The sequence below is a fragment of the Planococcus citri genome, chromosome 5, assembly GCF_950023065.1.
Source record: "Planococcus citri chromosome 5, ihPlaCitr1.1, whole genome shotgun sequence".
Lineage (NCBI taxonomy): Eukaryota > Metazoa > Arthropoda > Insecta > Hemiptera > Pseudococcidae > Planococcus > Planococcus citri.
The window spans coordinates 37722330-37749574 of NC_088681.1; the positions used below are offsets into that span (position 1 = coordinate 37722330).

The 27245-nt window shown below is 34.0% G+C and overlaps 8 protein-coding genes across 13 annotated transcripts; 4 read left to right on the forward strand and 4 right to left on the reverse strand.

Annotated features, from left to right (window-relative positions):
- The first annotated feature begins 132 nt into the window (after positions 1–132).
- On the forward strand, positions 133–4083 carry Hrd3 (HMG-coA reductase degradation 3). Its single transcript, XM_065366687.1, has 10 exons — positions 133–290; positions 549–979; positions 1060–1479; positions 1547–1827; positions 1895–2123; positions 2190–2338; positions 2415–2580; positions 2808–3058; positions 3131–3253; positions 3325–4083. The coding sequence occupies exons 2-10, from the start codon at positions 550–552 to the stop codon at positions 3451–3453; spliced, it is 2178 nt and encodes a 725-aa protein (XP_065222759.1). The 5' UTR covers positions 133–290; position 549; the 3' UTR covers positions 3454–4083.
- A 5087-nt stretch (positions 4084–9170) lies between these two features.
- On the forward strand, positions 9171–10736 carry LOC135847243 (thiamin pyrophosphokinase 1-like). Its single transcript, XM_065366690.1, has 4 exons — positions 9171–9532; positions 9601–9839; positions 9922–10195; positions 10268–10736. Exons 1-4 carry the CDS (start codon positions 9349–9351, stop codon positions 10411–10413), a joined length of 843 nt encoding a protein of 280 aa, XP_065222762.1. The 5' UTR covers positions 9171–9348; the 3' UTR covers positions 10414–10736.
- An 11-nt stretch (positions 10737–10747) lies between these two features.
- Positions 10748–11886, reverse strand: LOC135847247 (trafficking protein particle complex subunit 6b-like). The gene is made up of 4 exons (XM_065366700.1): positions 11666–11886; positions 11502–11563; positions 11049–11250; positions 10748–10977 (listed from the first exon to the last, which is right to left on the reverse strand). Exons 1-4 carry the CDS (start codon positions 11741–11743, stop codon positions 10852–10854), a joined length of 468 nt encoding a protein of 155 aa, XP_065222772.1. The 5' UTR covers positions 11744–11886; the 3' UTR covers positions 10748–10851.
- An 88-nt stretch (positions 11887–11974) lies between these two features.
- On the forward strand, positions 11975–14514 carry Hsepi (D-glucuronyl C5-epimerase). The gene is made up of 2 exons (XM_065366688.1): positions 11975–12129; positions 12244–14514. Exon 2 carries the CDS (start codon positions 12282–12284, stop codon positions 13989–13991), a length of 1710 nt encoding a protein of 569 aa, XP_065222760.1. The 5' UTR covers positions 11975–12129; positions 12244–12281; the 3' UTR covers positions 13992–14514.
- BBS1 (Bardet-Biedl syndrome 1) lies at positions 14304–17279 on the reverse strand. The gene is made up of 10 exons (XM_065366689.1): positions 17140–17279; positions 16668–16957; positions 16227–16364; positions 15753–15974; positions 15431–15677; positions 15196–15360; positions 15008–15129; positions 14789–14923; positions 14557–14695; positions 14304–14428 (listed from the first exon to the last, which is right to left on the reverse strand). The coding sequence occupies exons 2-10, from the start codon at positions 16779–16781 to the stop codon at positions 14409–14411; spliced, it is 1302 nt and encodes a 433-aa protein (XP_065222761.1). The 5' UTR covers positions 16782–16957; positions 17140–17279; the 3' UTR covers positions 14304–14408.
- Positions 17280–17364: 85 nt separating this feature from the next.
- Positions 17365–18801, reverse strand: Mob4 (MOB kinase activator 4). Its single transcript, XM_065366698.1, has 2 exons — positions 18660–18801; positions 17365–18537 (listed from the first exon to the last, which is right to left on the reverse strand). The coding sequence occupies exon 2, from the start codon at positions 18525–18527 to the stop codon at positions 17844–17846; it is 684 nt and encodes a 227-aa protein (XP_065222770.1). The 5' UTR covers positions 18528–18537; positions 18660–18801; the 3' UTR covers positions 17365–17843.
- Positions 18802–19273: 472 nt separating this feature from the next.
- Positions 19274–20258, forward strand: LOC135847246 (zinc finger HIT domain-containing protein 1). Its single transcript, XM_065366699.1, has 4 exons — positions 19274–19485; positions 19560–19703; positions 19778–19871; positions 19935–20258. Exons 1-4 carry the CDS (start codon positions 19482–19484, stop codon positions 20161–20163), a joined length of 471 nt encoding a protein of 156 aa, XP_065222771.1. The 5' UTR covers positions 19274–19481; the 3' UTR covers positions 20164–20258.
- On the reverse strand, positions 20161–27166 carry LOC135847244 (uncharacterized). 6 transcript variants are annotated; one of them, XM_065366694.1, is made up of 4 exons: positions 27048–27166; positions 20876–21255; positions 20609–20762; positions 20161–20512 (listed from the first exon to the last, which is right to left on the reverse strand). In XM_065366694.1, the coding sequence occupies exons 2-4, from the start codon at positions 21211–21213 to the stop codon at positions 20267–20269; spliced, it is 738 nt and encodes a 245-aa protein (XP_065222766.1). In that variant the 5' UTR covers positions 21214–21255; positions 27048–27166; the 3' UTR covers positions 20161–20266. The 6 variants fall into 6 exon arrangements, with proteins under 6 accessions (XP_065222766.1, XP_065222768.1, XP_065222769.1 ...); XM_065366696.1 differs by lacking the exon at positions 27048–27166 and adding an exon at positions 26677–26818; XM_065366697.1 differs by lacking the exon at positions 27048–27166 and adding an exon at positions 21865–22012.
- Between the last annotated feature and the right edge of the window lie 79 nt (positions 27167–27245).

A 27245-nucleotide genomic window follows, 5' to 3' on the forward strand; every position in this document is an offset into this window, starting at 1 on the left:
ATCCTTCGTGCATTCGGTTCATTGCAACTTCAATAGATAGCGCAAGTGCAGCTTTCACCTACCGGCAACCGGGTCAGGCACTTCCATTTATGAGACACCCTGTATCATTTTTCAATTCACAGAAGATAAGAATCTCGGTTGTTTTATTTTCAAAATTTTCTGATGTGTGATCTAATCATTGGTGAAAATAGATAGTGTTTGTTGTAAATTTTTAAAAAATTACATTATTTTCAAATTTTTAATGAATATGTGACCGTGTTTATTTCACCCTAGTACTTTAATCAATTCTAGTAAGTTTTGTTTCATTTCCATTCTTCTATCTTTCATAATTACGAATTCGTTGAGTGATTCCTTATCATCCTAAATAACGAAAAGTTGAAGTAGTTAACGAACAAAAACGTAATTCGTGTCAAGTTTTTCAAGTCTTATGTAGCAAATAATTGTAAATAAAATGTTGACATTTTTTAAGGCTACGCTTGAAGCTTTCTTCACGTAACTCGCATCTTATCATTGCTAACACGTATGTTTACGTATGCTTTATTTTGCAGAATGTTCAGAAGAAGAAATATCATTTTACTGTTTTTAATTTTCTCGCATATATTTTGCGAGAAAAAAGACGAAGATGATTTGAACACCGAAGAATTGGTCCAAATTTACACCGAAGCCGACGAACCGATTGTCGAAATCGTCAAAGGAGCCGATGTGATTAAGATCGTTCCCGCACCAGACCTGTCTAAGGAAGAACCACGGTTCAAAGTTGAAACTCCGGACAAAGATGTACAAGATGATTCGAAAATCAGACGTAAGATCAACTCATTGGATACCGAGTTGGTGAAAATGTTTTATAAAAGCTTGGAAGACAAGTATCCTCAATACACAACTAATAAAGAATACCAGAACATTCTACCCAAGTTTATCGACTCGCAACATGAAGAGAAGAAAACCGACGAAAACGACGAACCTAATCAAAATAAAGAAGGTTTGTATTCGATACTTATATACGCCACGCATTTTGTAATCAAATTTATTAATCGATCTTCCGTTTATGTATCCAAACAGCCGAAGATATTTATAAGAAAGCCATCGAAATGTTCAGAGAAGTACGACCTCGTAAAATCGAAGGCCTTCAAGCGTTATTAAAAGCTAATGAACTAGGCCATAAAAAAGCTAAAGCTTTAATCGCCTGGGAGTATTTATTCGGCACCGAGTTACCACAAAATATCACTTATGCTAAAGAAACCTTCGAAGAATTAGCAGCCATCGGCGTATCCGAAGCTCATATGGGATTAGGTTTCTTGTATTCTACCGGAATTGGTGTAAATGCTAGTCAGCCTAGAGCATTAGTTCATTATACTTTCGCTGCACTGAGTCAGAATCCCTGGGCTCAAATGGTGCTAGGATACAGGCACTGGAGCGGTGTGACTTTATCCTCAGATTGCGAAAGTGCTCTGAACTATTATCGTCTTGTTGCCAATAAAGGTAATTTGTTTAATTTTGCGTTGTAGAAGTTTTGCTTCAATTTTAACTCGTCTTTATTTCGATCTAGTTGCCAGTGAAGTTTCGCTTTCCGGTGGCCCTGTCGTCCAAAGAATACGATTATTAGAAGAGACAGAGAATCCGAGTTATAGTACGGGTATAATGGACAAGGATTTATTAGATTACTACCAGATGCTAGCTGATAAAGGTGATGTACAAGCTCAAGTTGGTTTGGGCCAGTTGCATTATCAAGGAGGTCGAGGAGTTGAATTGGATTCGCAGAAAGCCCTCCACTATTTCATGAACGCAGCCGATGCGGGGAATCCTGTAGCTGTAGCTTTCCTAGGCAAAGTAAGCTCAATAACAGTGATGTATTTTTGCTTTTGAGATGTGTTTTATTAATCAGTCCAAATTCCAGATGTACCTCGAAGGAAACGAATACGTTAAACAAGATAACAAAACAGCTTTCGAGTACTTTAAAAAAGCAGCCGACCTTGGAAATCCAGTTGGTCAGAGCGGACTCGGTTTAATGTATTTGTACGGTCGAGGAGTACCTAAAGATTATGAAAAGGCTTTGAATTTCTTTACATTGGCTGCCGATCAAGGATGGGTTGATGGGCAATTGCATTTAGGCATTATGTATTTCGGTTAGTATCATTAAATGTTGCGTAAGTACTTTCTGTGCTATTGATTCTAATCCCAATGATACGCAGGTGGATTGGGTGTGAAACGAGATTATAAATTGGCGAATAAATATTTCACCTTGGCTTCGCAAGCGGGCCACGTATTAGCATTTTATAATCTCGCTCAAATGCATGCCACTGGTACTGGCGTCATGAGATCGTGTCCAACGGCCGCTGAAGTGAGTCATCGATTGTTCAGTTGGTTCTCGATTTCGTTTTATGTATTTTTTAAAATCTTTACGAATATTTTTACAGTTGTATAAAAATGTTGCCGAACGTGGTCGATGGAGTTCGCATTTGATGGATGCGCATTTCAATTATAAACGTGGTCGAGTAAACCAAGCATTTATCAAATATGCGTTATTAGCTGAAATGGGATACGAAGTTGCTCAAAGTAACGCTGCATTCCTCCTGGATAGAGGTACTTGCAATTGGTTGCTCGAGTAGCACTTTAAAATTAACGAGATAGCGTTTTTATTGATAACTAAGTTCATATCGTAACTTTGGATAAATCTAAATGTAAAAATATTTGCCTATTTACAATAATTGCAGGCAATACAAGCATTCAAAGGATCACTAAAACAAAAAACAAAGATTTTTTTGAATTTTAATATGAAGAAATAATCTATTCGATATATTTCTGTTCAGGTGAAGTAACTTTGTGGCCTGAAGAATTCGATCAACAAGTAAGAGCCTTGATGTACTGGAGTCGAGCTGCTGGTCAAGGTTATTCGGCTGCTCAAGTCAAACTAGGCGATTACTACTACTATGGATTAGGTACCAATGTCGACTATGAGACTGCTGCTATGCATTATAGGATTGCCTCTGATCACCAGCACAATGCCCAAGCTATGTTTAATTTAGGATATATGCACGAGCAAGGTCTAGGAATGGAACAGGTAAGTTGAGGTTTAGCTCGTTGATAACTGTTGATTAGAAAATTATTCTAATTGTTTATTTTATCTCACCAGGACATGTATCTTGCCAAAAGATGTTATGATTTAGCCGCTGAAACTAGTCCAGACGCTAAAATTCCTGTAGCATTAGCGTTGATTAAACTATCCTTATATTTCTCGTTCAAATATTTCAAAGAAGTAAGTACCTAGCATTGAACGCGAACCGATTTTATTTTCAAATACTAACCTCTAACTTTTTTTGTTTACAGAAACATCTTTCGAATTGGTATATGCTGTTGAACCTCGATTACCTTTTACGTAACTATTGGGATCTTTATTTATTAGCAGTGCTAGTATTCGTCCTATTTTGTACTGTTTATCGTAGACCGAATCATTAAATGGGATCATTTTTTAAATTTATTATTCTATATTTATTTGTTAAATATTCCGGGTTTTTATGTACAAAATACATACCATTGATCGCATTTTAAATCACATAAAGATAACTTTTGAATTTTAAAAATTTATTCTCAATTCTTCTGAGGTGGAGCATTTTGTTGGAATTATGATTTTTGAAGCGAATGCGAACTTTATTAAATTTTTTAGTCATTAAAATTTCATATAATGTTTTAGTATTAAATTTGTTGTTTTTATGGATAATGGAATTTTTTTAAGAATAAGAAACAATATTATTTATTTGAGATTCTTCGTCGATGTATATTTGAATAAAAAATTTTATGTATTTATGTAAATAATGTAATTATGCTTTTTTTTTGCCAAGTACTTCGGAGTAACTTTTCTCCCTCGAGTACTCCGAAATCGCGATTCAACTAGTAAAGTTACTCTACTAAGTGAGACTTTAATGTTATCTGTAAGCTTTGTGATATTGATGTAATTGTCTACTATACGTCGTTTCCCTCTTCTTTCATTATTTCATGTATGTATGTATTTTTAAACACAATTTTGTAAATACTTGTGATACCTATTTTGTTGGCGCGTGTGTTAATAATAAAGCAGTTTTGAAAATACTCGCGAAATTTTTTATATCGCGTGAATGTCGAACTTGTACGAAAACTGGATCAGTTATGACATGTGTCAAAATTTTGATGACTGCGCACGTAAAACAAACATATTTGATATGCAATCGTTATGCGAATAAGCATTTCAAAAATACTCGTATCGTACAATTTGCGAGTAAATACTGCAATATGTTGAACTTTAAATTTCTATTGTTTTGGATTTTAATTACGCAATGGAGTAAGCTTGTATGAAGTGATTTATGTTTGTAAGATTTTTATGTGTAGTACTAGGTACCTATTTATTCGCAGATATGATTGTTTTCCTAGATTTTTGGTACTATCAGAAGTTCGAGAAAAAGAAGTATATCGCTTGGAGAGAAATAGATTATCGTAATATATCGCTAGTAATCGAAGATATTATTAAACAATTACCCACAAAACCTACTGCTTTATGTTTGGATTACAATGTCGGTATGCTGGTGTTAATTCAAAGGTATGATTAGCAGCTTATAAGCTCTCGAATAATTACAATCATGTTATTCTGTTTACACAGGTGATAATTTCCAAACAAATTTGACAAAGCATATACATAATGCCGGTATTACTACATCGTTACACGTTTTGTCAGGGGAAAAAGATAAAATAAATGTGAGTTTTAATCATTCTATGTATTAATTTTATTTGTATTGAAAACAAATTTAATAAAAGAAAAAGAATTATTGACGAGCGTTTTTAATTATTAGGTTGAAAAAGACATAAAGGTTTGGCTGTTTGGCTCGCTCAGTATAAAAGTGCAAATTTTTTATTCTTTTTACGCAAAAACTTGATGAAAAAAATGTTAATTGAGGTGAGGGTGTTCGCTAATGTATCTATGTATTTTTATTTATGTATATTGTGTAGTGTGTACGTACGTACCTACTAAGTATAATACTATCAATTACCTATGTATGTAGTACATACGTTTACGTAGGTCTAACATATCTTTATTTGATTTTACCGATAAAGGAAAACGACTGAGTTATTTGAACTTTTGTAATAAATAGGTATATAGCCTAAGACGGCTAAAGGACTTCTTGATACGAGTCAAATGAAATTATTAATAAATTAGATAAGCCTCCTATGACGGTCAGCTCATTTATCACAAAATTTGTTCAATTCGGCGTAGTTCTTCATGTTGATAAATTATTGAATTTGATTTTGGCTGATTCTGATAGATAGGCAGTAAGTACACCGAGATTGCCAATTTCAATGCAGAAATGAGTATGGTTGGTATGTCTAATACGTGCAAATATTCATTTGAATAATCTCATATGTACTCAACATGTGGAATTTATTTCATAGAATCACAAGAAAATTACATTGCTGCCTATTTGGCCTTCATTGTATAAATTTTGACTTTTATACATGTTACTTCAAGTACATCTCTATAGCATGTAGGTACCTCTACCTACTAACCCTTCTACGTCAATTGATTGATTTACAGATTATTATGTAGACAGAAATCGTTTCAAATCAATAAACAGCATCAACGCTCGTTTTCACGATTCATTAATTTTTTTCTCGAAGATTTGTGAACATTACCTACGCAGAATCTCGTTTTCCATCGAGATTATGACTGTGTACAATTTTTTAGTTTGAAAATAAATTTAATAACATTCCAGAAAAAAAAACTACGACAAATCAACAATTACATCATGTACGATCATAGTTTCGATAATTCAGTACTCGATTGATCGAAACCTATGCTTAAGTTATAGTTATATGTACTATGTAGTTACATCATATCAGATCTTCATAATTCCTTAAGTGGTCTAAATGGCAATCACAATAACATTAAACGCCAGAAAACCTGAACAGTTGCCTATCTGCACGCCTCATGTTATGAAAATGAGACTGGGAAACAATCATCGGACAATACCCACCTATTACACATAATCATTAGCATTACCATTATGAATGTTTGATTTTAGATCAAATGAGAACGACATACCTAATTCATCGAAAAATATTTTATTTATTTTTATGGATTAAAAAGGACGGGATTTTTATACTTTTTCAGGCTCATGAGAGAATATCAAAATCTGCGTCAGAACAGTACTCCAAGGAGCATTTTATATCTTAATCAGCGGCTATATTCTGTCTGGTGAGAAACATCTAGCCTATTTTTGGATTTGTGTAAATTCAATTGAAATTACCTACTTGTTTCTGATAACTACATTTCTTCTCAAGTTCTTAGTTGTAGCTTTTGTCACTGAAATCTATCATGAAATGAAAAAACATCGTGTTCGCAAGAAATTCATCATTAAAAGTGGAATTTCATACTACAAATCGCCAATTGGGTATCCTATAATATTACATCATCCGATCAAAAAACATATTTCCATCCTAATCAACCATAACTGTGCTTTTTTCAATTAGTCAACGAGTTCATATTTGTACCTATTAAAACATTTACATGCAACCCAAGTTTAATTAACTTGTTATCATAATGATTATGTATGATGTCTCGAAAGATATAGGACCAATTTAGCCTAAGTATCCTAAGCATACGATTTGTAAGCAATTTATTAGCTTCGAAATCAAAAATATTTTAAAATATTTTCATTTTTCAAGTACAACACAGCATAAATAAAATTCTTAAAATTGAGCACAAATTTATGTTTCATTTTATTTTTAAGTATATGTGTAGGTATGCACTACTTATGTACCATTAATATAAAGATTAAAGATCATTAAGTCTCTAAAGTTTAGTTACGCGACCTGAAAGCAAAATTTATTCATTAGAGAAGTCCAATTTAGCTAAATCATCATGACGATAATGTCATTTATACCCCACGATATCAGGATTAAATGTTCAAAATGATAAGAGAAACATTTACTTGTGACGATAAGTAATACCCTAGATTATACCAAGCACATCCTGTATTTTATAAGTATACCTACCTACCTACCTGCTTCATCATGAAATGGTCTTTCATTTTTAATATCTACCTACAATTCTACAGGGAGTATAAATGAACCGATCATGGCGAGCAGATAAATCGTAATTTGAAAGTTGATAAATTGTGAAAACAGACAGAAGAACAGTACTTAGTAATTTATATTTACGAGTTGAAATTATTATTGAAAGTCACAATCAAATGCTAGTGATTTTTGAACATCGTATTTCGTATATTTTAAAAAAAATATAAACAACACATACACACACAAACAAATAAACAAAAAACAAAAAAAGTTTATCATGGTAGGTCTAATGTTAACGTAGCACCCCTCTCCCACTCCCCCATTACTACGCCTATCCGTAACACTCATATGATTCTCAATTCTGCAAATTCTGCATCATAATCACAAATTTCAAGTCAAGAGTTAGCCTAATGCCTATCATTTTAGTTAGGTACTTACTCTCCTGTTTGATAAGGCACTATAACTTGAGCCTACCTTTGATGAATGCCTTTGATCGACATCAAGGAGCATAACTGGGTGATATTCTTTTACAGAAGTTATATTTTTAGGCTCGTCAGTCAGTCGTTCATAAATTTTCTTAATGGTAACGTAGGTACTAGTTAGATATGAGTGAAAACTGAAAGCCATCAATAGGGAAGTAATGGCAAAAAACTTGAAATAAGTGATTAAGGTACTGTAACCCGGGTATGTCAAACTCCCATTTTGTTCCTTACGAAAAAAAATTGTAATTTTTCGATTCAAGGTTTTTATGACGGAATTTCTGGCATAGAATGAAAGTAATCATTGAATTAGAGCACATGCTGTGAATTTCACACAATTTCAAACTATTTTTAACGCAAAAATGAAGTGCTGAAAAATGACTGAAATTCAAAATAAATAAATGTATTTCAATTGATACATGTAGCATACCATTGGAAAGCTCGTTCAATTCTCTTTCAAAGATGTTATTATGAAAAAGTTGTAAAAGTGCACGGTTTTGAAGATATACGCGGTTAAAGTTTGCCGAATTCCCATATACTGCAATGCTAAGTTTGTCAAACCAGGAACAAAATGGCCGTCTGACATACCTGGGTTACAGTTCCCTAAAGTGATATGAAAAAAAAGTCATCATTATAATTATATTATCGTGATTAAATGAAATAGGTAGGTACACATTAATTATGTAGCCATGAAATAAAATTTCATTTTTATCAGCATAATGCGTTTCAAATCAAAAAAGAAAAACACAAAATGATGAACTCCATCTGGATCAATGATCAAAAGCAAGTACACCTACCTACTTGAAATTCGAATTTCGAAATCAAAATCTATCCTAACCAAGTAACCTTGTCTACTTTGTAACTCGTATAGGTAAGCCTATGAGTCTTACAAAATATTTTAAAAATAGGAATGATTGTGGAAAACATCATCAGATACTCTTACAAGAATTTCACTTCTAATTTCTTTGCCGTCATTCCCAGCAGTATGTTTTTTTGCCAATTTGTAAATATTAAAAAAAAAATCTCAATCAGCAAAAATATATACATATAACGGCATTTAGCATGAATGAGTCACAAACACATTTCTTTCCTGTTTTGAGTGTTTGTGTTGTTTACGTTTACTAATAGTGGGGGATTGGGGAAGGTTGATAACCTTTTTTCTATTATCATCTTATCAGTAAATCCAAATCGCTTGCAGTAGCGTAGTATGATCATTATGTATTTCGCTTCGCACTTTTCGCAGAATTAAATTAATTTCGTTCTGATTTTTTTCCAAATTGTCTGATGAGTTTTATCATGCTGCTGAAACCTCGAACTGTTTAATTTGACTGGTTTACTTGGAGCCACTATTATCATGTATTGTATCTTTCAACTTTCGCTGCATCGAACTCTACAGCAAGTTTGTTGTAAAATCGTTTCATTACACCATTGTGTGTACAATGAATAGGTATGACGAACAATAAATTTTACCGAAATGACTAATGAGTGACGAAGAATTGAAATGAAATCTATTTGCAATGCTTTAAGTGAGTGCTATAATTAATTTTTGATGTAATGGTTATTACGTTAAGTAGGTAGGTATACAGATTAACTTATCAATTCGATATCATCATTGATATGGAAAAGCATTTAAGGAAAAATTTCAACCACTTTTTTCACTTCTAACTTTTTGTTAGTTTAACACGATGAGTGTATACGGTGAAATCGTGCAAATATGTGGATGTAGTGTAAACCAAATTGGAACTTCTATAAATATGACTTTTAAACGAAAGCATAATTAATTATCGTTACAGAGTTTTTACGAATAATTGATAAAGATAATTGTGTCAACATGACCAAGTTTATGAATGAATATTTTCACAACGATAATCTGAAGAAACAAGCCATGAACAAGTGGGATCTAGCGAAACTCCTCAACACCTCTCACAATTTCAGTGAGAATTCCAGCTATTCTTTCATCGTTTTGAATACGCCTATTTTGAATCCTGATTTAGTACTGCCACTATGGAACCATGGTGAGTTTTTGATTTAGTTCAAATTCAATTTGAATTATATTGTACTCACGATTCAATTTCTTATTTAGCATCATTCAAAATGGTAGTAGATGGCGGAGGAAATCATTTATACTCTTTAATTCAACAACGAAAGGACGAAGATGTAGAAAACTTCGCTATTCCAAATGTTATTTCCGGAGATTTCGATTCGGTGAAACCAAACGTGTTGGAATTTTATAGAAAAAATGATACAATTCTTGTTCACACACCTGACCAAACTAAAACTGACTTTTTCAAAGCTTTGGAAGTCTTGGTATCTACCACAAAAGTACGCATTTCGCTACACGTTCAAAATTGTCGAATATTTTTTGGTGTTCAATTCATAATAATTTTTTTCATTCAATTTTCAGAGCAACACAGTGATCGTATTTTGTGATAATGTTGGTAGATTCGATCACATGATGGCAAATATAAATGTTTTATTCAAAGCGCAGCAGGACATCCGAATGGAACACTTGAAAATTCTGATCTTGGGTAATAATGACATAACGTGGTTATTGGAGCCTGGGGAACATATGATCTATGTACCAAAAGAATTATGGAGTGAGAAAGCTTACTGCAGTCTTATTCCAATTGGACGTCCTTGTCACCATGTAACCACATCTGGCTTGAAATGGAACTTGAGTCAGTATAATGTGTAGTACTTGGCTCAATTTCAATAATTTTTCTCTTACTAATGATCTATCTTTTCAATAGATGACGGAGTTTTGGAGTTTGGTGGTATGGTCAGCACTAGTAATACATTTGATACCACTTCAACCGAAAACATGGTGTTTATTAGTACAGATGAAAGTCTATTATGGTCAATGACACTGTGTTCTACATGTTTACCAGGTTTATAATGTTGACAAAGAGGTCTTACTGCCTGTGATATTTGATTAGCGTAATTCTACATTTATATCAATGGATTTCCCCTTTTAAAAAAAAGTAATTTTGTGTGTGTTTTAGATGTTTGCTTTTAAAATAATAATAGTTGAATATGAAACAAATTTGATGTGCAATAAAAACTGTGCCTAACCAGATTAGATTGTTCAATTTCTGTATGCATTTATAAATACATATGTATGTATAGTTTCTCGAATTGTTAAGCTGTGAATTTGTTGAAATTTTGTAGTATTTTTGTTGTCTTCTGAACGTATCAAATAAATATCGTTGTTGAAAATGATTTTAAAGGAATGAATGTACTTCCTTATATTTTATAAAACGAAAATATTATAACATAAAAACAATATGTTAACAACGAATGAGAATATACATGTATAACAAAATGGAAAAATACTTCAAGACTTTTGAACCCGGATGTTGAATTTACAAGCAGGTAAAGAATGAACTTCCGCTGATACGACGCAGTTAAGGCCTAAATTTGCTAACGCTCCTCTTACCAATCCACAAGTGAATGTCACATACTGTAAAGGAGAAAACAAATGGTGAAATTCACGTATCAAAAGTCATAGATTTGTATTACGATACAACTCACCAAAGGAGCATATTCCAAATACTGATTTCCAGAGGAAATTCGACTAAAAAATCTAAAGTCGTTGTCCAGCAAAACGTAAACACCTTGATGATTAGTTCGCAAATTATCAACTTGCCTCTTATAAATAGAAGACCAGAAATCAGTGCAGAGAAATTTGAGCATGTCGAGCTCTTCTTTGAAGCGAGGCCAGTCTTTGGTTAATCTGTAAAATTAGAATTTGTTACAGAAAAGAAAATACAACGTATACTTAATTCTAAACATGTTTCGAATACAAATTTAGCACGGAGCTAGTGCAACTATAAAATGAACAATCAAGTTGATTCCTAAATTTTTTTCCATCCAAGAAGACTCATGCTTTGAAATATTTTGTTATCGTCGTTATCGATAGTATTGCTGAAAATATTTAATTTCTAGTAGTGAAGTGATCCATATTTGATTTGAAATAAAAATTACCTCTCGACAATACGATGACCGCATGAGTAACCGATATACTCTAAATCAGAAACATCTTCTTTCTGTAAAAAAAAATCCGGGTAAAATATTCAATTTCATTGAATAGTGATACATAATACAAAAATACGAATGTAAAAAGATATTCATGACAGTTTCACTTTCACCTCTTTATCTTCTTTTTCATTGAAATAAGCGACTATTTCATGATGAAGGAATTCAAACAATATGTCTTGAAGAGCCATTGAAATTTTGCATGACCACTAAAAAGCTTTCAAATTACAGAGAAAAAGACAGTTTTCGAATTAAAATTTGAGAATTTTTCAGAGAGAAAAACAACATCTGTTATCATTTTTTGTTTATCAATTTTTTAACCGAACTTGACTGGAACCTGACCGCGCATGCGCCGTTGAAACTTGCAAGACTACAAAACAAAGAGGGTGTTGGCACCACTGCTTAACACTCGCTTTTCGCTTATCGGCTTTTTCCTTTTCATGAAACACTTCGCAGATTTTCATTAATTAAACGTTAATTAATTATTCATCGTGATTAGGTTAGGTTATTCAATTAACAGTTGGTTATAATTGATATAAATTACTCCGATAATTCACCCATTTGATTTAATCTAAAGGTAAGACATAGTATTAGCCTAATCACATCCAGTTTCTAGAGATAACATTCGTTCAGCTCAGCTGATGGAAATGAATTGTTTTCAAATTATTTATCGACTGATTTATATTTTCAGCTCAAGTATCTACCATGTTGTAATCACAATGGATTAATATGCGCTACAAACTACGTCTTTTTATCGTAATCCTGGTCGCTCACGCGTTAGTGGCTGTTTTCATATGGTCATGGTTCATAAACGGAGATATCACCGAACAACCCCGGGTACTGGCGTTTGCTGCGAGTAATTTACGAAAATTCGAATCAGATAAGTCTAAAGACATTACCTTTAAAGAGATACCATGTAATATTAATGGCGAGTACAATATATCATGTCGAAAAGAATCCGACGAGATATATTTACCATTTACGTTCATCAAGAAATATTTCGAAGTATACGGAAAGCTAGTGGAAAAAGACGGATCCGAAATATTCAACTGGTCTCATAGTTACGCGAATTACTACTCTGTGAAGAGGAAATACGATCCTAGAGGCATCTTCACTCATTTCCAAACTTATAAAGTCGAAGAACGTGAACGCGTCAAATGTATCTCAGCTTCCGAAGGCGTTCCTTTATCTACTCAATGGGATCCCAAAGGCTATTACTATCCTACCCAAATCGCTCAATTCGGATTGTCGCATTATAGTAAAGCTATTTTGGAACCCGAACTTGTGAAACGTGTTTTAGAAGATGGCGAAGATAATCAAGCTAATTGGATAGTCTCGCACGTCTCTAGCATTAAAAGAGACGTAGACGATGATGCGGATTCTCAAGTGCTATGTTTTGATACTGCCGAAAATAAACCAATCATGTTACACATCAACGATACCTTGCCAATTCTATCTTTCGATTTGAAGTTGAACCCGAAAGGTTCCAACGAATTCGTTGTCGAAGTTAAGAATATCGTTGAAAAACTGACGTACTATTTGCATTACGATTGCAACGGTGAACATATCAACGTATCGGGCGACGACATTTATTACGGATTGATTTGTAACGGTCGTGAAAACTGGTATAAATTGAGCAGAGATATTTTCATCGATGTTCAAAAGGGTGTTATGTTGAAGACGAAAACGAAACCGAAATTCCAAAGATCATCGTTAAAAATTTTCAGTATTCAATTAAAAGGCAAAGGTTGCGTCGATAACGTAACTTTAGCGAGTAATAATCACATGACGCAATTCTACTTAACGGTGAATTGGCTACTTAAACATCAAGATGAAACTACCGGCGGCTGGGTCAATCCAGTTACCCGTAAAATGGCCGGATCCCTTTTGCTGAAGCCGGGTTGGTATTCGGCTATGGGTCAAGGTCACGCTTTATCTGTCCTAGCACGTGCGTATTATATTTCCGATAAAAACACCAAGTATTTAGAAGCAGCACGTAAAGCTCTCGGCCCATTCAAAGTTTTGAGCAAGAATCACGGAGTGTTGGCGATGTACATGCACGAATTACATTGGTACGAAGAATACCCAACTGATCCACCTACCTTTGTTCTAAATGGGTTCATATATTCGTTAATTGGATTGTACGATTTTCATACCTTGGCTACGGTTGATTACTCACACGAACCGTATATGCTCTACGTGCAAGGTATGACTTCGCTGAAGAAATTACTGCTGGCTTTCGATACAGGTTCTGGAACGACGTACGATTTACGACATATGAGCTTAGGTATTGCTCCTAAATTGGCCAGGTGGGATTATCACGCCACTCATATCAATCAGTTGCTCTTGTTGTCGTCTATCGATAAAGATCCACTGTTTTCCAATACCGCTAAAAGATGGATAGGATATATGAGCGGAAAACGTGCTTCACATAATTGATTTCCTTCCTCGATTAAAAAGTATTGTAGTTGCCTTTATATCATTAGAATTTAGCATTGTAATCTAGTCATTTCTTTTGTATCTTTTTGTATAGTGTATATATTAACTCAAAACTCACATTTTCCTCAATTTTTCCTATCATTTTTTTTCCTAGTATTATTTTAATATCATTTTTTAAATTTTATTTACGTGGTCTTCGTGACATATATTTATACTTACCGGTAGTGCCTCTAATTGACTTACGTAAGGGTTTTCTTGATCTCTATATTATTTTTTTTTGTATGCGTAAAATGAAATCATAGACATGTACACTTCCTTTTAATTGGTTTATTAGATTTGACAAAAAAAAAAAAGTATCGTGTGTATATTTCGTGCATTGAAAATCATAAAGCTAATCTTCCTGCGCCGAATATTGCTTTAAATTGCTGGTACGACAGCTGAAAGAATATGTTACCTCGTTATAAACTATTGTCATTATTTTTGTTACATCGGAAACATATTAAATTGCTACGTTTTATTTTAATTTATTTGTGATTGAATTATTTTATGAGTAATCAAAACTCACCTGGTGGCATATTTACAACTGCTGACAGAATAATTTTTTCGTTACTCGCAACAGCCAAGTTTACAGCACTGTTTACGTTTAAACTGCAATTTATGAACGTTTCTACTTTGTAGATGTAATTTGGAGTAATGAATGGAATCTGAAACATGTTCGTAGAATGTGATAAGATTAAGTTGCTCTTGAATTTTGGAAAATGTTCGTAGAATCAAACACATAATTTTAAAAGACTCACGTTTATGTAAGGCCTTTCAACAGTATAAATATCAGCATCGTATAAGAATATTATTGAAATATCTTTCAGAGCGTTCTCCACTGATAGGCTTTGAAGTTGTATGAGAATTTTCAATCGTGGACCTAATCCCAACACCTGGAACATAAAGAAAAAAAAATGAAATTTAATATCTAAATCCTTTGATAGCTACAGAAGTGAATTTATCGAGATGAAGTATACTTGAGCTGTCAATTTCAAAGAATGGTCTCCGGCTAGAGTAGAATTTTGTAATGCGTTTAAGTAGGATTCATTTGTTAAGATTTTCATTCCTTGCCAAGTTTTCTGAAACCAGCTATAAATTTCTGCAAAAAAAATTATCATAATCAACTAAAGTTCAATCTAATCAGTTTCAAATTTACCATTCTTACCCTTTGATTGTTCTCGTTCTCTTAAAGTTTGTTCAACAAAAATACGAGTTTTCTTCGGTACCAGTAGTTTAATGTTATGGTGCATCGAACTTCCCAGCATGGCACATTTATCACTGTTCCCAAAATGTGCAGTACGTTTCAATAACTTGATCGAAAGTCCTCCACCTATAAAGGTACATATCTTTCAATTGGCATAATGAAACTATCGGAGAATCGCTTAGGTTTATTTCATTACCTATCGTATTGAAAATGAAAGCTTGTTCTCCAAACCCATAAGGACCATATACTGCAGCTTGAATAGGATCTTCAACGTGCAAAGTGTACAGTAATTCGGTGCCTTTGTAAATATATACGACGCCTTCTAATCGTTCTTTCTTAACAGCATTACAAGAAATGATGTAGGTTGATTCTGATAGATGAGGTGGCATTACCGATACAGCTGTGGGAGTACCTTCTAGCAGTACTGACCATTCTTTACTACCCTGAAATTAGTAGATAGGTATGTTACCAATCATTGCAAAGAATGTGTGGAAGAGATATGATGGCATCTACGATACTTTGAGAGTGTAGCTTTGAAAGGTGCCATCCATGTTTATCGTGACAAATCTGTTGTAATCCAACACCAAGTCGACAGGCAAAGCTGACAGATTTGTTAGGCACTTTATTTCTTCTAGGCCACGTTTTAGTCGATAGACCTGGCCATATCTCAGGCAAAGAATCATGAAATAATCGACAGCGTAGATTCCTTGAACAGCTAGATGAGATGTTACTCCAGGAATCTGGAAATCAAATCAATGAGTAAATTCAATGAGTCGTCGTTTTTGTGCATGGTTCAGTGACAGTGATGCGACGAAATCGTGAGATCGAAAAAGCTGCGAAAGCTGTTTGAAAAAGCAAAAACTGAAATAAATAGACAATTTTCATAAGCTAGTTACGATGATTTATCGCCAATCTCGCCGGAGATCGATTCCGAATTTATTCGAGATCGTCGCATCACTGACATGGTTGTAGCCTATTTTTAAAAGACCAACTTTTCGTTGTTCCACCACAGAAAATGTTTCAGGATCGAGAACGAACAAATGTGAGGATTCGGTTGTCACAATTAAACACTCCACAGGTTTTTCGCCTTCTATCATTTTCGGAATTTTCGTCATATTCGTAATTGTAACCTAAAAACATGGACAAAAAAGAAAAAGCTTATCAATAAATTCATCAACACGAAGTCAGCCAATCACATGCGTTCATTCAACGATCAACGACCTTTTGAGTTTTATTAACCAATCAAATTCGAGTTCATCGATCTTTTGATTAAGTTTAATTTTGAGATTGTTAAGGTCATAATGAAACATAAATACGATCTGATTTATCAATTTTTTATTTTGCTGACATTCTGACAAAAAGGCTTTCAACGCCCAACAACTTGGAAACTTTCCTATTCCTACCTTAGTTATAAGAAAATTAATTCAACTCACCTGTTTCTTTATTTGTATGTGACCAGGCATCTTCAAGAAATTCTCCCTATCTTCCGGATTCATTGCTAATAATTTTTGCGATGGCGTACTCAAATTTGAGAATCCATGTTCCATGCTCAAGTCTTGCAATAACTGCACCAGTTGCAGAGTGTCTGCTTTCTGTCTCCATATGTCTGTTTCGACGCCGGTGAATTCTGTATCTTCGTTTTCAATTAGCGGTAATGTAAATTTAAAATACGGACGGACATTCCTATAAATTAAAACTTGAGATCCGCATGCTACGGCGATAGCTATTTGAAAAAAAAATCGTAAAATGCCATAAGTATCTATTGAAAACAATAGTACTGCTGCGAAATGACCATCATGAATCTCGGTTGTGCGAATTTGTCATTTATTCGAAGATTTATCGATGAAATGAAGAGTAAAGCAGAGTAATTTTTCAATTGAAGATTTATCATCAGAAATTCCTTACCAGGTATTCTGGGTTCGTTCGAATCTGTATAAAATGTCGTCACGGCACATGGTATTTCTGGTAAAATAGTTTCCGCATAGAGAGACAATCCTTTGAAAATCTAAAACGAGAAACTACTCGATCAAATTCACAATTTCGAATTTAAAACAGCAACAAGGCAACTACTAGTGTTGTGAATCGTGCTGCTTTTCATAAACGATATTTACACAGGAAAACACAAAAAAGTGAACGAAATGTGCACAAAATTTTATTCATATAGGTAAGCATGTTATTTATGTTATGTAGATTTTCAATACACATTCGATATTTTAAAAAAAGATAGAACCAAGGCGATTCTATTCGGATAGAAAGTAGAAAAATTATATGCTTAGATAATTTCATTATAATGGCATCTAAAATCTAATCTGTTTCGAAGGTGTCATGCTTACAGTATCAAGGGATCTGGGAAATGTTTAAGTATAAAAAAATCATAAGTTTCAAACAGAGAAGTGATAAATTCGTAGTCAATTTATTTGTCAACGTCGTAAAAGCGACTATTTTATATAAATATATACGAGCATATCTAAATAAATTAAAATAATAATGATATTTACACTGACACGTTTTACTTCGTAACGCGAAAAAAATCATAATAAAATAGATAATAAATCGTGATATCAATACGAAAGAAAAAATTACGGAAGATAAAACTAATGGGGGGATATTTACGCTTCAGATTCGGTGGGCATAGCAGCATCGGTTGTTTCTTCTCCTAATAGTCCTAATATAGGAACAATAGCACTTTCTTTCGGCATTAGCGAATATTTCATAACAAAGGTGGTAAATCTTCTACATAGATATGTTTTATCTTCGAATTCGTCGAAAATAGCCTTATGGTGATAATAAGCATGTGAAAATATTCTATATACTCGTCGACAAACCGAACCCAATTTGGTGACCGATTGTTCCTTGATACTAATACGACTAGGAAAATATTTATTGCTATTCAACAAACAAGCGGCACCATCCAACGTATGCCGCGTATAATCAATGGCCGGACATTCTTTAGGTGCTTTATGAGCTGCGCATAAAAATATCCACTGTTCAGAGGCGGTCATCTGAACGCACGTTTCTGGACTACATTCGTCTTGTAATCGTACAGCAAGACCGTGTAATTCTAGACAAAACTGTCTCAGGTGCTCGTATTTCCAAACTCCTTCGTCTTGAGATTCCGGAGGATTTAAAATGGTATCGATATCGGCAGGGTTGTTGCGTATTAATTGTTGTATATACTGTTGTACGGCTAAAGTACTATCCATTTCTTCGAATTGTTCTTCCGGCCAGTTGTAAAAATCTTTGGATTTCGTACCGGGTTTATTTCGTCTCATTAGAGGTTTAATTTCGGCCATTTTCACTGGTCTGTGAATATATAAATATTATGGATTGTATACATTCACCTGAACGAAGGAATCGACGAGATAGGATAACTACATAAGCGTGATACACACCGTGCACGTGAAGCATTAAGCGTATATTCTTACTTTGAGCTGGGCTTGAGATGATTTGTAATCGATACAGATCAGTTTGTATTCGGTGTTTGATTCTAGATCAGCTAAAGCTAAACAATTATTGTACGTATCGATCCCCTGATTTGGTTCCCAATGTGCGTCAATCCAAGGATGGTTAAATTGCATATTATTTCACTTTCTGTTCAAACAAATTTAATCGTAATCGTATAGTATTCAAAAGTGATAATGTCTGTGTGATGAGAATTATACTCGTACTTTACTTACAGTTCGCGGCCTCCGTTCCCAGACCAACATTACATACTCAGTTCAACCCTGAGCGATGCATATTCGTTCTCTTGACAATGTAAAACAATACCGCTCGTAATTATTGAATTATTAAATAAAAAAGTTATTAAATAATGTAAAATTATTACTAATCACTTTTTTTTACACCTAAGCTAAAGCTCGAGGAAAGTTTTAAAAAGCCTTGTGCGTTTGTACGGTTGTTATTTAAAAATATGTTTCGTTATTAGAACACTACGAGCGCTAGTTACAATTTCATAAAATCAAGTTAGGTAATTTTTGTAAAAATGAAAAAAATTGCTGGAATTTATGTTTTTTAATGCATTTTTGTGCGGCAACATTGTTTCTTTCTAATCAAAAATTCAAAAATCAAAACACCGAAAATAAGTAGTTTTGAACTTCGAAAACTTTATTTGAAATTTGATGTGAAAATGATTGTTTTTGGTGAAAACTGAAAATTAGCCAATTGGACTCTCAATTGTTTGTTATTAATTTGTTTATTCACTGAACCATGTTGAAAGATATTCCTAGTTGAAATTGAAATCCATCGCCATGGGTAAGCTGAACTTGCATTGAAATATACATCGTTGCTAAAAAAGACTTCCTTTGATGATTTCTTCGATATTTCAGAGACAATCAACCGTGAGTCAACTCGTATCAAGGAAGTTGGCAAGAAAAGAGTTCTGGACGATGCTACACGAAGTCGTAGGCTGAGAAAAGCTCTAGAAGCTTTGGAAGTTGACAACTACCATGACGATCCTCATGCAGATTTGGGTACGATTTTTCTATTACTGCCTGATACCAATACTACGTTTACGATTCGTTTTACATATTTCCTCGTGTTTCAGTTATGAGTAAAAAAGTTCCAAAATTCAGCGACTCGTTTGAAACACGAAGTGGTCGAAAGAAAAAAGGCAAAGGTCCAGATTATTACAAACAGAAGTATGTATTTTCCTACATCGTCGTTTTGGATTCGACATCGCGCTAATTACGTTCATATTTTAGGTATCGTAAAACGTTTCCACAATTACTGGAGGAAGAACGACATATGCATCCAGATCCACCGAATTACGATTCAGCAGAAGCAGCCCCTTCTGGATTCCCTCCTCGTCATTTTTGCGCCGTTTGTGGATTTTTCAGCAATTATACGTGCGTTTGTTGCGGCGCCAGATATTGTAGCGTTAAATGTCTGGGCGTACATATGGATACCAGATGCCAAAAATGGACCGCGTAATGAGAAGTTTTTTAATGTTGTGATAATTATTTTCTATATATTGTACATAACTTAATATTTTATACTGAAGTATATTTTTTTTCGTTACAATATAACAGGTAATTTATTTATATTTACAAAAGCCTACGAATATGGTGATGGCACTCCATAGTGCGACACTAATCCAAGAAAATATGACACTAGCTAGAAGAATATATCCGGTATTTATTCTGGTGGTACGGCGAGGGTAGTAATACTGCGTTGTGTAAGGATACCTGAGTATTGGATCGGGTTGAAGGAAATCCATGAAGTCGTACATCGTCGAACATGAAAATCGATCCATGACCAAATCAGAAAGATCTCCGCTCGCCTGAAATTAATCATCTCGTTAAAATTACGCGTTCTAACGCAGGGAACGAAACGGTTCCCATAACGAAGGATTGCGCATTATAATAGTATTTCCTACTCTGAGCACTTTGTTGACGATGGTTTTGTACTGGTTACACGTCTGCCAGTAACCTTCAGACAATGTGATGGCTTCGACGAACATCAACAACGTAACAATTCCAGCTACAATTTTAAGCAATAACGGAAATCTTTGCTTGTTTCGACACGTGAATCTGTAACATATTTTTTTTTACATGTAGCGACCTTGAATTTACGCGTGTATTGTTTACATGCGAATGTCAACAACGCGACGTGTTTACCACCGCACCATTATACTCTATCGTACCTCTTTTGTGCAATAGCTTCCTCAGACTGGGCAGATCTATGAAGCGATCCCGGTTGCGAATTACGTATTTTAATGAGGTATACAGCGGCCACCGCGAAGCTGACTATTGTCAATGCTAACGAAGTATAGGTAACTGTTCTGCATCCTAGAGGAGTTCCACCGACGAAACTGCTACCTCTGATTTCACCGTACAATACACATTCGCAATTACCGCTTCCAGTACATGTGTTGAGGGTGTTGCTCCAGTACGTCCATGTTATGGCCACAGCTACGCATGTTATTAGATTCAAAATACCGCTTATGCCGCTCAATATGAGCACGTGCTTGTCGCTGAACATGGTTCCTTCCTAGACGCTTGGTAAATCACATAGTTGATACGTCTGCAAAAATCAGAAAATCGAAGCTGATTAAAATGGCGCGTAAGTTTATCGTTGCAGATTGTTCGTCGAATGCGAGTGTGATTATGGATAAAGAATAGGTCAATGCGAGGTGCGATTTATTTACTATGTGAACGATGTACCTAGTACGACCATGATAATCCCTACCTGAGAATTTCATTCACTTTCGATATCCCTTCTTAGTTAAATATTGATAAGAGAAGAAAAAGTTAACACGACGAATGACTCATGCAAACGAACGAGCGTCAAGAGTAACTACGCCTAAGATAACTCACGAGTATAAATGCTGCGCCTACTTTCGTACAGGTATATTTTTCTCCAAGATAACCGGTTTTGAATTAAATAATAGTGTTTTTTTCTCCAATAGGTACACTAGTCAACCGCGAGAAAAGTAATATTCTCTACCGAAGCGTTACTAAAAAAAAAAAATTCCAACGAAAACACTACACTCGAATTTCGTTTTGAATAATTTTTTCGAACGAACGCGACCGCAAAGTTGAGACTAACGAGGAAACACTTGCGAAGCGATTACTATTTTATATTTTGTAATTTACGATACGCATCGAAGAGGCGTATAATTTCATTGTTTACCTATCTTGAAGTACTCACGGGCGGAGTAATTAACATAGCACATGGCAAGTTCACGAATTCAACTGTAACAACCTTCGCTGCGCTGCTCTGCTCTACACGTTCGAATATCATCGCTGCTTGCTGACTCGCTGCTGCTTTGGAAAAAATTTATGTCGACTCGTTCGCGCCAAAAATTAACGGTTTTGACGCGCACCAGCAATAGCAGTCAGCAAACTGATGGGTTGTTTTTCAGCGTACATAATAAATGCGGTTAAACAATATAGCACTAATTACTCTACGTAGTGTACGAGTAATATGTACCTACGACATCGACACGCTAACCACCTATAAAGTCGACCGGCGTGTTTCAGTTTTCCGCATTTTAAACGATTAATTTTGTATGAAATCAATGCTCCATTAGACGCGATTACTGCGTGCTGCATAAGTAAGAGGTTTCGTGATGAAAAACGAAAGTGTTAAACGATGTTTTGATACACGAGAGTATGTAGGTCGTTGACTTGTTTTTGTTTTTGTAGGTTGCTATACGTACCTTACCTACCTACTCGTAAGCTCCAACTTGAAATATGCATGTATGCGAATACAACTCCGGAGCATACCTACCCGATCCTAAAGACTTGAAAAATTCTAATAGTATTTTTACACGAATCGTGTTCACGAATATTTTCTTTTTTTCACGTAAGTTTACACGCTAAACGTGTTTTTTTTGCTCGTGTGTATGTAAATCAACATTCTTCTTCTCGCTTCTCTAACCCCCTTCTCTGTCAGATTTCATTATATTGTTCAGTTGTTGAAAATTTATGAATTGTATACCTATTTCAGCTATGCTGAGTGTGCTTATTTTTCTTAACGTGAGAGAGGAAAATCACCTACATACTCGAACTTGTATAAATTAATATGTACGTGTTTTACACCTCAAGCACACAGACATATCCACCAATTGCGTCTGCGTCCAAATAAACAACAATCTGGACATAGCGTGACCTACATAACATAAACATCTAGTTGTCACGGGTGATTCAAGGTACATTTACGTACGATATACATATCTATCTGACTCTGCCTTCTGTACCTGCTGACGATGGATTATATGAAAATGTATATTTTACATATGAAATGAACGATTCAGCTACCTAGTATATAATTGAAAATTGCTTTTAAAATGATTATTTATGGATGATGAAAACGCACGCGAGGATAGCTCGCGAAGGTGATAGATGAAGGGATGAAGCAGGGTGTGAAATATCGGTGATTGCTGATTGGGAAATTCTACCGATTATTGTGAGGTGTGATGCAATAAGGTTTTTTGTAGGGTTGTCGAAGGTTTTGAGTGATTATAATTACATGAGAGGAAGAAAGAGAGAGATGGAGTAATTTATTATCATGCTCGTTTTTTTTGTTAGTTTTTCAGCTTTTTTCATTTTTGATATAGGTAGGTATACGAATATTTGTTATTGTTATAGATTTTTGTACACTCTTGAAACTCTCAAGGTCGATTCTATGCTCAGTTTTTGTTTTTTCCTTGTTATTGTTGGATTATTGCTGTTGACTGCACGGAAGTTGGATAAAATTACAATATTTTTGAAAGGATATGATATACCTACATAAATCTATAAATCCATGCTCATACCTAATACAAAATTTTGAACTTGAACTTGGATTTTTAAGCTTTTGAAGTTTCAAAAAAGAAAAAAAAACGATGTTTACCTATTTAGCATAAGGTAAAGTGGGGTAATTCCGATGGCAAAATTCAAAATTTTAGCAATTTCTCATTTTTGGATTTCCTGTACATTTTGGGGCAAAAATGATGTAACAACTTTATTCCTGCGTCCTTCAGCTACACATTGACTATATTGAAGAGTGATTTGTGTGAATGCTTCGTACATATAATTGAAAAAACATTTTGGAAGGTCGAGTTATCAGAATTACCCTAAAAATGGGGTAATTCCAATAATGAGTTTTATAAGGAAAGGAATTCTCTCAGGGTAATTCCGAGCCAGTAATGTTGAAATATACCATTTATTGCATATTTAGGTTTTTATTTCATGTAAATTGAATCATTAGAACAAAAATTAATTTTTTTTTACAAATATGCATTTTTGAGGCATAATTTTTGAAAACTAGACCAACTAGAGAAAAATGCCCCGTTTTGAGGATTTTCTTTGATAATTTCGACCCCCTAAAACTATAATACATCAAAACAGCGAAAAAAACATTGCATTACAATTTTGCTGGGGCTATCGGAATTACCCCACAGCATGAAAAATGATCGACATGTTTAATAATTCAATGCCACCAAACAAATAATTATAAAAGCAAAATCAAAAGAGGTACTGACACTTTAACACGTATTCATCAAATATCAGCTTCTAAACAGAATTTTTCAACAAGTTTTGAACGATAAAAACGAGTTTCAAAAGTGCCCTGTTTTTTGCGGCAAAGGATTTGGGCATTCAGATTTTGAACACTGCACAGACTTGACAAAACAGAGCAGATGAACCATCTGATCATTAATGGGTGTAGGTTAGCACTAAAACTACCTACCTTCTTCATCATTTGTGCCAAAATGTGTTTTGCAACAAAGCTAGGGCTTGCTATCGGAATTACCCCATATCGGAATTACCCCACTTTACCTTAGTTAAAATAATATTAAAATAAAAAAGCGTTTTTTTTTATCAGGTAAGTAAATGAAAGATGAGTTTTTGTTCTCCAATTTTGGTTTACATACTCTATTGTAGAAATTTAATGTGTAGGTACTTAATCGTAGTAATTTTTCACTCGAAGAAGTTTGTTTTTAAAGAAATAAAATTACCAAATGACACGACAGAAAAAAGAGAACAAAAACAATTAGCTATAAAATCGAACATTTAAAAACAAAAAAATGTTATTGAATTTCTATGAGAAATAAGTGTTCTAATTCAGTTTTTCCAAACAAATCAACAACAACAACAAAAAAAAAACAGGAAAGAAATTTTGAAGGCTCAGATATCTCCAGACACGTCAAACTTGAAGCAAAAATGTTTCAGCGAAATTTTCAAAGAAAATAGGTACCTATCAAAAGTTTAAAATTGGAATTAAGATTTTAAAAGCTCAAAAGTTGAGAATTTCCATTAAAAAATTTATATACATTACTACGAAGACCTTTTTCACTCACTATTCAACAAACTAGATAATCATAATCTACAAAATTCATTTCAACATCCTCAAAAAGAACAAAAAAGGTTGCCAATTTTTATAAAAATTTTGAAAAATTTCAATTTATTTATTGATTTTTCTTATTGCAATTTTATTTTTTTACTTTCACTTTTCTTTCAAATGGCGTACTCGTTCATTTATTGCCTCATTTTCTCCAGTACTTCAAAAATAAGTAGTAGAAATTTTCAGACCCCCTTTCGCTTCTCTCTGACCATTAAAATAAAAAAATACCTTGACACTTTTTTATAGAAAAATAATTAGGTATTTACGTTTTCCGTTATTGTATTTATGTATTTTGAATGAAATCGAAAAAGAAAGTTATGACGAGATTGATAAGTATTGTTGAATGAAATAATCGAAAGATTATGACACAACTGATTCCTACAAGTCTTGTAGGCTGATTGAGAATTAATTATCTGGAATACCTACCAAGGTTGGACAAACTCAGCGGGGGATCGGGTAATTCTCGGTGAGGCATTGTTATTTTGGGGCCGCAAGGTAAAAGTCGATACTTTTTTCATCCGTATTCAAAAAATTAAAAATAAAAGAAAATTGGATAGGATAGGTAGGTATATAATACAAATTTTGTTTATTGCGATAGCCATTTAATTAATTAATGATGAGGAATATTTCGAAATAATGCGATAATCTCTCTTAAAATTATTGTAAATTGTGGTACAGTCATACCACTGGTAGGTAAGCCCACATGTTACATGTGAAAGATTAACGCGATATCGCCTATCCAGTCTGTGCAAAGTGATAAAGTTGAATTCAGAAAAATGAAAGAGCTGTTTTGAACTTACAACACAACTTTTCAAAATTTTCATTGAATCGCTCTGTTGAAAACTCCAAGTCCTATGGACAGGTCGTCAAATTATAATTCTCCGGGCCACTCCGAAGAGTTCATTTAACCATGAAACCTATTCTATGCTCTTTTGGCACTCATTAATGGTGATGTCGTCGATTATAATATGATTTTCAATTGGAAGGGGTTCTGATGTAATGTGATTTGTAGGTTAATTGAAGAATGTTACGATTGTGTCTTTGGAATGTTTTTCTTTCTTTCTATTAAGCTTATCAAATTACATAAAAATTACGTTCCTTGAATTCATAACGAAGGGCAGGGATGAGTTTGCAGAATGAATTTCAATAATATCTATGTACTTATCTATGAATTTATATTATTTTTTTTGCAATTTCTTATTTCAAAAAATTCACGAGTTGATAAGAGATTTTTTTCAGGTAGGTAATTCGATTTATTAGTGGTAAACCTTAAAATTCGTAGGCAAGTTCTCCCTCGTATCAAAAATTACTCGTTAATTTAATTAAACATGAAATTATTCCTTCACTGTACCTGTTTCATTACTTTTTCACCCCATCGATGGGTAATTTTATTCATCACAACTTGTAAAATTATGAAACTACGTGCATGGGTTGCTTGCAGCGTAGTTTACGTACAAGAAATGTGCGACATATTTGAAAAAGTATAAAAAATTCAATAGGTTTGTCTACGTCGTAGATGAAATGGGCTTTTATAAATGATATGTCAACAAAACTGCTGCGACTGCGATGATTACATCGACATACACGCATAGTAAAAGAATATGGAACTATGTTTACCTGAGCTCATCACTCGATAACGACTTAACGAGACCCGCGACTGGCACAAAAAAAAACCATAAACCGATATACAAAAAGAACTCTTTTGTAATTAACGAGTGCTAAAAATGACTCGTGTCAGCGTCAGTTATGTCGAACAATTGTATAAAGACCTTCGGATTTCATAGAGTTATAGAATTCACTAGGCATTTTTGTGTAAGTGGTGTTTTAAATGAATTACCTGCGTCTAATTAATCATAACATAGGTTTTATAGCTATACAGACGTTATTTTTATGAAGTCGACGAGTCGAGCGTGTAAAATATCAGATCAATGCGCGCAGAGTGAAATATGTTTATAAATTACACTCGAGTTATTAAATAATATACCTACCCATTGGTTTGAAATGAACACGTTTACGTAATACACGTAAAATAAAAAAGTAGAAAAAAAATCGTCACCTGGATACAAAACTCGCGGTAGCGCGTCGAAGTCGATCGACGAATGGAACGGAAATAGGAATTTTCGTCATGTTTAGCTTTTTCAGAATTATATCAGCGGACTATAATAGCTCGTTAGGAGCTTTTGTCA